At 39.9% G+C, this 9,084-nt stretch overlaps 1 protein-coding gene across 13 annotated transcripts in view; it reads left to right on the top strand.

Moving 5' to 3' along the window:
* The window catches only part of Abi1 (abl interactor 1), an 83,016-nt gene that overhangs the window by 32,891 nt on the left and 41,041 nt on the right, over window positions 1-9,084 (top strand). For all 13 annotated transcript variants that reach the window (XM_050152614.1, XM_050152610.1, XM_050152611.1 and 10 more), the window contains exon 2: window positions 2,492-2,659. In XM_050152614.1, coding sequence (XP_050008571.1) covers window positions 2,492-2,659 — 168 coding nt within the window. The remainder of the gene's footprint in view (window positions 1-2,491; window positions 2,660-9,084) is intronic.

Genomic DNA, 9,084 nt, shown 5'->3' with positions numbered 1-9,084 from the left:
GTCAGGCCTTTCATGGATATCAACAAAACATGGCATATCAAGTAGCAGTAGGACTAAGCAACCCCCCCCCCCCCTTGAATGTAGACTGGACAAGGCAATCCAGTATGAGGAATACATTCTTCAGATTCTTCAGAGCCAGCCAAAGGGATACTCGCTGTTCACACTGTTAGGAGTGCCACAAGATAAACAGCTGTCACATGTATGTAGAGCCATATGGGCTCCCTGGTTGTTGGTTCAGACTCTGTGTGTTCCTCTGAGCCAGGGTAGTTGATTTTCTTTTTTTTTTTTTTTTTTTTTTTTGATTCTTTTTTTGATATCCTTGACCCCCTTTGGCTCCTGCATTCCTTCCTGCCTCTCTTCAGCAAGATTCTCTTCGCTAATGTTTGGCTGTGGATCTCTGCCTCTATTTCCATCAGTCACTGGATGAAGACTTTCTGATGACAGTTGGGTTAGCCACCAATCTGATCACAGGAGATGGCCAGTTCAGCCTATGTATTGGCTATTGCTAGGAATCTTAGCTAAGGTCATCCTTTTAAATTCGTGGGAGTTTCCCTTGCACCAGGTTTCTACCTAACCCTGAAAACCACACCCTTTCCAATCATCTTTTTCAGTACTCTCCCTCTCCACCCACCCTCCATCCCTCAAGTTCCCATCTCCATCTGTCCCCAGTCCACCCAGGAGATCTCCTCTATTTCCCCTTTCCAAGGAGATCAATGTGACCCTGTTTGTTACCTAGCCTCTCTGGGGCTGTGGATTGTAGCATGATGATCCTTTACTTCACAGCTGATATCCACTTATGAGTGCGTACATGCCATGTTTGTCTTTCTGGGTCAAGGTTACCTCACACAGGATTTTTTTTTTCTAGTTCCACCCATTTGCCTTCAAATTTCAAGATGTCATTTTTTTTTAACAGCTGAGCAATACTTCATTGTGTAAATATATCACATTTTCTTTGTCCATTCTTCGATTGAGAAGCATCTAGGTTTTTCCAGGTTTTGGCTATGACAACTAAAGCTACTGTGAACATAGCTGAACAAGTGTCCATGTGTTATGGGTGATATAAAAGTGTCCTTTTGATATATGTCCAAGAATAGTTTAGCTGGGTCTTGGGTAGATAGGTTTCTAATTATCTGAGAAACCACCATTTCCAAAATGGCTGTACAGGTTTGCATTCCCACCAGCATTGGAGGAGTGTTCCACTTGCTCTACATCCTCTCCAACATAGGCTGTCCTTAGTGTTTTTGATCTTAGTCATTCTGACTGTGTAAGATGGTATCTCAGAATTGTTTTGATTTGTATTTCCATGATGGCTAAGGATGATAAACGTTTCTCTTTAAGAGTTTCTCTGCCATTTGAAATTCTTCTGTTGAGAATTCTCTGTTTAGGTCTGTACCTCGTTATTAAATTGGATTATTTGGTTTTTGGATGTCTAGTTATTTGAGTTCTTTATATATTTTGGAGATCAGCCCTCTATCAGATGTGGGGTTGGTAAAGATCTTTTCCCACTATGTAGGTTGCTGTTTTGTCTTATTGACTATGTTCTTTGCCTTACAGAAGCTTTTCAGTTTCAGGAATTCCCATTTATTAATCTTGGTGTTTGTGTTACTGGTTAGGAAGTTGTCTCCTGTGTTAATGTGTTCAAGGCTATTTCCTACTTTCTCTTCTATTAGGTTCAGTGTAACTGGATTTCTTTTTTTTTAAAATGGATCCAGCAAGTTTTATTTATAGATTTATACACCCATAATCTCTTTTTGAAAAATTATGTTTGATGTTTGTAGCTGAGTTTGTTGATACATTCTTATAATTTCATCATTGGGAGCAGATGCAGAAGCTGGCAGGTATCTGTGAGTTCTTATATACCATGCTATATATTCAGTGGTCCAGTCCTAACTGGATTTCTGTTGAGGTCTTTGATCTACTTGGACTTGAGTTTTGTGCAGATGATAGATATGGATGGACCTGTTTGCATTTTTCTACATGTGGACATTCAGTTATGCCAGCACCATATGTTGAAGTTGCCTTTTTTTCCTTGTCTGGTTGTGTATTTTTGTCTTTTTTGTCAAAAATCAGGTGTTCCTAGGTGTGTGGATTTATGTCTTGGTCTTTCTTCTGTTTGGTTCTCTTGATCCACTTGTCTGTTTTTATACCAGTACTATGCTGGTCTTGTTATTACAGCTTTGAAGTAGGGCTTGAGAGCAGGGGTGGTGAGACCTCCAGCAGTTCTTATATTGTACAGGATTTTTTGTTTTCTATCCTGGGTTTTTTGTTGTTGTTGTTGTTGTTTTTTCATTTAAAGTTTATTATTGTTTTTTTCAAAGTCTGTAAAGAAATATGAGAGAGAGAGAGCGCGAGCGAGCGCGAGCATGCCATTTGACTAGTTTGGTATTTCTGATTTGGGCTTTTTAAATGGAGGAAAATAGCTCTGTATTTGTATAAAATGTGTGTTTAATGAATGTCATCTAACTATTGCTTATTTGTGTTCTTATTTCAGGCTACAGACAAGAGAAAAGCTCTAGAAGAGACCAAAGCATATACAACCCAATCTCTAGCTAGTGTTGCTTATCAAATAAATGCATTGGCCAACAATGTACTCCAGTTGCTGGATATCCAGGCATCTCAGCTTCGGAGGATGGAGTCTTCCATCAATCATATCTCACAGGTATCAGCTTATAAAGTCTTTTAGGTTTATAGTTAGTCAAATGGTAGCACATGTCTTAATTATAAGGGTACCTACCTGCTAAGAAATGTGTTGCTAAGAGATTTTGCTGTGGTATGAACATCTTAGAGAGCACCTACATGCTCTCTCAATCTTCATGGTATGTAAGTCTACCTACTGTCCTCTCTGGACGGTTGATGTTGCTAAGAGTGGAAAATGCATGATTCACAAGGCTGTTGCTGGTGTAGAAAAAAGTTTTTAAAATAATTTAAAAAAGGGCTGGAGAGTTGGCTCAGTGGTTAAGAGCATTGCCTGCTCTTCCAAAGGTCCTGAGTTCAATTCCCGGCAACCACATGGTGGCTCACAACCATCTGTAATGAGGTCTGGTGCCCTCTTCTGGCCTGCACGCATACACACAGACAGAATATTGTATACATAATAAATAAATAAATATTAAAAAAAAAAATAATTTAAAAAATAGTGTTAGGGCTGGAGAGATGGATCAGCAATTAAGAATACTGGTTGTTTTTCTAGAGGACCTGGATTCAATTCCCAGCACCCACATGGCAGTTCAAAAGTGTCTGTAACTCCAGTTATGAAGGATTTGATACTCTCAAAACAGACATACATGCAGCAAAGCACCAGAACACTTTAGATAAAAAAGATATCATCTAAAAAATTACTCCTAAAAAGAAAAAAACATAGTAGCAATGTTTCTTAATACAGTGGTAACAAGTACTGTAATCTATAGACCAGTAAGAATTTATTATCATTATCAGGTATTATACAGCATAAAAGTGTGACGGGCAGTACAATAATAGGTATGTTCACACAGCCACTGCCATGAAACAGATGAGTAATATACTGTTCTTGGACACTGATGTAAAATCCTAGTAGACCTCAGATACTATGCAGTCTCAGACAAATGTAATGTAACAGTGATATAGACGACCTGGGAATATAAAATCCTTCTCTAGTATTTTACTGATTGATTGTAGGCATGATCACTCTTAGCTTTGTTTTGAGTTGAGTAAGCTTTAAGTTTTGAAATAGTCTCACTGTAGCCCTGGTGGTCCCTGAACTAAGGTGCAGCTGCCTTAACCTCTTTTAAAAAAAGTTATTATTATTTTTTTTTAATGTATGATTGAAGGCGTAAGTCACGAACAATGCCACACCAGTTTGGAGTTAGGATTATAATAGGGTGCTATTTATTTAAAGGGGAAAACTTACAGATCACCGTCCCAGACAGCAGCCATCTGCACAACCAGGAAGGGAGTCTAGTCTCCAGCGGAGCAGGAAGTGAAGAGAGAGAGCAGAGGAAGTAGCCCCTTTTTTAAAGGGAGAGAGACCACGCCCCAATGGGCTGGTATCACAGCAGCTATTGGTTGGAGGGGCGGAAGGACCTCCCGCAACATATGATAGTGGCTTACAAATATGTCTGTGTACCATGTGGGTGCCTGGTGCCCACAGAAACTAAAAGAGGCCATCAGATCCCCATAGGACTGAAGTTATAGGTGGTTATGAGCTGTCATATGCTTCCTGGGAATCAAACCTAGGTTCTCTGTAAGATGATCCAGTGCTCTTAATGGCTGAGCCTTCTCTCCTGTCTCCAGCCTTAGCCTTTTAAATGCTGGGTTCATAGATATGAACCACCATGTTTGCTTTTACTGTTTTTGTTTTTTAAAGTTTTCCTTTTATACAACCATAGCCTTTTGAATGCTGGGTTCATAGGTATGTACCACTATTCTTGCTTTATTTTATTTTTTGTAAGTCTTCTTTTTACATTTGTAGAAAAACAACACAAAACTGAACATTTAAGGTGTTTTGTTGTTTTGACTAGGGATAGAACCTAGGGCTTTGTGTATTCTACTTAGTCATGCATTCTACTACTGATCTGCACACCTTTTTTTTTTTTTTTTGTTATGGTAAGCTGCCCAGGCTGGCCTTAAATTTTCTTCCTCACCCCACCTTAGCCTCCTTAGCCTCCTGAGTAGCTGGGATTATAGTTATATCCCACCATGCCAGCCTGTTGACTTTTGTTGAGGTAAACTAAATTACATTTTAAAGCTTATAATAGCATCTTGTCAATTTTTACATATTCTCAAGAGGTCATTAGCATAAAGAAAGGAACATGGGCTTTTGTAAACTTTGCCTCCATCAGGTTTTTTGTCATTATAGAATAGTTCATATTTTCTAGAAATTTGTGTGAATGCATTCATGTACCTGTCCCCTACCATTTTCATCTTGATTTAGCCCTTTTTACATAGCACACTTACTTTGAAATTTACCCATACTGTTCCAATATAAGAGTCTGCTTTTATTGTTGAGCAGTTTCATTTGATTTCCCTCCCCTCCCTCCCCTCCTCTTCTTTCCCCTCCCCCTCTCCTTCTCTTCTTCCCTCCCTCCCTTTCTTTTTTCTTTCTCTCTCTCTCTCTCTCTTTTTTTTTTTTTGGTTTTTCAAAACAGGGTTTCTCTGTAGCTTTGTATCCTGTAGACCACACTAGTCTCAAACTCACAGAGATCTGCCTGTCTCTGCCTTCCAAGTGCTGGGATTAAAGATGTGCACTACCACTGCCCGGCTTGTTGAGCAATTTCTGTTTATCTGTTATCTGTTTGTGTATCTGTTGTTGGAAATATAGGTTGTGTTTATATTTTGCCAACTGCACATTAAACTTCTATAAACATTTATATATAGATCTTCCAATAGTCAAATGATTTTCATTTTTTAGAAATTATATTTTTATTTATTTTTGTGTGTGTGGATGCATATGTGTCTCAGCATAATTTGTTTGGAGTTAGAGGTGACTTAGCTCCCTTTCAGTATGTGGGTCCTGGAGTGTGGTCAGATTGTCATGCTTGGTAGCAAGTGCCTTCATGTTCTGAGTCATTCTCATTGGTCATGCTTTTGTTCCTTTAAAGAAGATATGTGTGTGGAATGAATAGTTTACATGGTAGATGTCTGTTTATAAGAAATTATCAGATTGTTTTTAGTGTTTACTGTCTAGTCTGTGAGAGATCTTATAAGGAACAAGATCATAGGTTTTATTACTTTTTATGCATTTGTAGAAAGGAACAAAGTTGTTTGTTTTATCTCCTAATAAAATGAATTACTTTGGTTTTGCGTTATTTTAAATGTTAGCAATCTTTATTGGGATTAAATTCCAGCTAACTTCCAGTTCTATACATTGTTAGATTTAATTTGATAGAATGTTACAGGAATTACTTTATGGTCTTGAGAATTATTGGTTATGTTTTGTAGTATCTTTGGCTTTGGTGTCATTCTTGTAATTCTGGTTTTTATATGAGTAGTTTTCCATTTGACCCTAGACTTTTCACTTGGAAGTTATGGGTACACACGTGTGTGTATGAGTGTGAGTGTGTGTATGTAGATGGAAGTTTCTGTCCTATTCAGTCCCAAAGAAATACACAGAGACTTATATTAATTATAAACTGTTTGGCCTATTAGCTCAGGGTTATTGTTAACTAGCTTTTACAACTTAACCCATAATTTTTATCTATCTTTAGCCACATGGCTTGGTACCTTTCATCGGTGAGGCATTCTCATCTTGATTCCCCTTCTTCTGGATGGTGACTGTGTCTCTGCCTTTTCTCTTCCCAGAATTCTAGTCTGTTCACCCTGCCTATACTTTCTGCCTGGCTACTGGAATCAGCGTTTTAATACGAATGACAAATCTTTACAGTAAAGAAGAGCATATCCCACAGTGTGCGTGCACATGTGTGTGTGTGTGTGTTTGAAATACTGATTACATTTGTTTGGCAGTCATACATGTTTGTAGTACATTTTGTTTACTCTCACCTCCCTCCACTCATGTCAAGCTGCTGTCAGCCTCACAGGTCTCCTTCCCACATTCATACTTTTTTTGTTCTGTAGTCCTCTGTTTTTTAAAAGGACTATCTATGTGACCGTGAGTTTAGAACTATCCATTGGGATCTTTATGACTGGTATTATTCTTTTGTTTTACGACGGACTCTCCCTAGCTGGCCTGGATTTCACTGTGTATCTTAAGTTAGTCTTAAACTCAGGGTGACCCTTCTATTGCAACCTCCTGAATGCTAGGGTTGATTTCTTTAAATAAGGAGATTAGGACATAAGCATGCACAGAGGCAAGACCGTAAAGATAGAACATAAAGAGGAAATGGCCATCTGTAAGACAAGAAGCCAGCCGTGGGGATATGGTGGTCCTAGATGACCAGCTGCTGGATTTCTAAGACATCCAACTTTGTGAGGGCAACCCCAACAAATTAGTTTTACTATCTTTAGGGCCCTCACATTTTGTCAACAATGATGGATTTTTTTAAAAGTAGAGTTCTGGTATATAATTCTGGCTGGCCCCAGACTTGCCATGCTTTTGCTTTACCTTCTCCAGTGCTGGGATTATAGGCCTGCACCATTGCCAAGCTAGATGAAAAGTTCTTACCAAAACTGATTCAGGCAGAAGGATATACTACAAATTGATAATTGTCATTGAAATGAGAATAGTGTGATTATCAGCAGGACCTAAAGGTCACACAAACATTTAGTAGAAGTCACTTGATGGACTAGTTTTCTTTTGATGTTATGGGTGCTTAACCTGCATGTATATGTCTGTGTGCCGTGTGCCAACCAGGAAAGGCCTTTGGAGCCTCTGGAACTGGAGTTTCAAGCTGTTGTGAACCACTCTGTAGGTTCTGGGAATTGAAACCTGGTTCTCTGGAAGAGCAGGCGGTGTACTTGTTCCTAAGCCACCTCTACGGCCCCAGATGCAGTTGGTATTTTAAAGGATGACTTTTCACAGTTGATAGTTTCATAACTGGGGTTTAGTCCACTTGGTTTGATTCCCCAGGGCTGCATAGATCAGACAAGTTAGTATAGACCTGTGAACGCTGGGGAAATGGAAGAAGGAGGATTTGGAGTTAGAGGTCATCCTTGACCACAACAAGATGAAAAATAGCCAGAGCTATTAGAGACTTTGTCTCAAAGGAGAAAAAACAAAGCGGGGTGATGGTGGTGGTGGTGGAGGAGGAGGATCTAGTCTACAGAGCAAGTGCCAGGACAGATTCCAGAGCTACACAGAGAAACCCTGTCTTGAAAAATCCAAAAAAAAAAAAAAAGTCCAAACAAAAAACCCAAGGGCAACAAATGTGAAAAACAAACCACCAAAACTCTAATAAAGTGTTATTTTCTTCTTTGAAAACACCCAGATTGTCTGCAGCATTGCCCCCTCTTCCCCTGTCCTTCCCGTCTGTCCTCTCAACCCCCTTCCCTCCCACCTTTTTGAGACCAGGTTTCATGACATCCAGGCTGGCTGTAGCTTCTGCTGCTACTTTTCTTCCCCTTCTACTGTTTACTTGTAAATTCTTTTAATTCCATGTGCACATTTGTGTTTGTAAAGATCCCTTGGAACTGGTGTTACAGAGAATTGTGAGCTACTGTGTGGGTGCTGAGAATTAAGCCTATAGGTGTTTGTTTTGTTTTTTCATCGAGACAGTGTTTCACTGTGTAGCTTTGGAGCCTGTCCTGCAATTCACTCTGTAGACCAGGCTGGCCTCCAACTCACAGAGATCCACCTGCCTCTGCCTCCCAGGTGCTGGGATTAAAGGCGTGCGCCATCACTGCCAGGTGACTATATGTGTTTTTTAATGTTAATATATTACATATGGACAGAATATATCTTTCAATTTTTTGGTTGTAATTATTTTCTCTTTTAAAGATGTGCCATAGGCTAAGCATGGTGGCACAGGCCTGTGATCCCAGCTACTTGGGAGTCAAGTTCAAGACCTGGGAAAATGGAGCCAATAAATGATGTGGGCTAAAGCCTCATATCAATAGCCAACTTTATTCAGAGCATCAGACAGTTTATACTCTGAGAGTAAAGAGTAAAGTGTCCAAGCACAAATGCAGGCTGCATGTGGGTGGCAAGCTGCACATGGCAGAAGGTGTTTTTCCACAGCAAGTTGTCATGAGTAATCTGAGGTAAAGTCACTCTATCTGTGACACCTGGCAGGGGCAAGAAAGCATAACCCAAATCCCATTACATGTTTTTGAAGAAACTGAGATCACAAGTTCCTTGTCTTGGTTCCTTGGAGTTTTCTCACAAGAAAGCTTACAGGACTCCATTCTTGGACTGTGTTCTGTCACCCTGTGTGTCTTTTTTGTAAACTGTGGTAGTGTTGGAATTGGACCCCACCTTTAGACTTTCTAGGCTAAGTGCTCTATCACTGAGCTGCAACTCCAGCCCTTGGTGTTCAGATTGTTCTTACTGTGTGGCTGAGACTGCCCTGGGACTGTGCTGCTTCTTCCTCAGATCACTTGAGTGCTGCAAGCCTTAGCAGGCTTTCCTTCCTGTTACTCCTCCACCAGGCTTCCTCCTTCTTGATCCTTTTCCTTCCTTTTCTCTCCCTCCTGCTTCCTCCTAGCTCCTCTCTT

Source organism: Alexandromys fortis, unplaced genomic scaffold (genome assembly GCF_014885135.2).
Source record: "Alexandromys fortis isolate MF-2015 unplaced genomic scaffold, M_Fortis_MF-2015_v1.1 scaffold_54, whole genome shotgun sequence".
Lineage (NCBI taxonomy): Eukaryota > Metazoa > Chordata > Mammalia > Rodentia > Cricetidae > Alexandromys > Alexandromys fortis.
The sequence above is the reverse complement of the archived record's forward strand: the minus strand, read 5'-3'. Positions and strand labels throughout refer to the sequence as shown.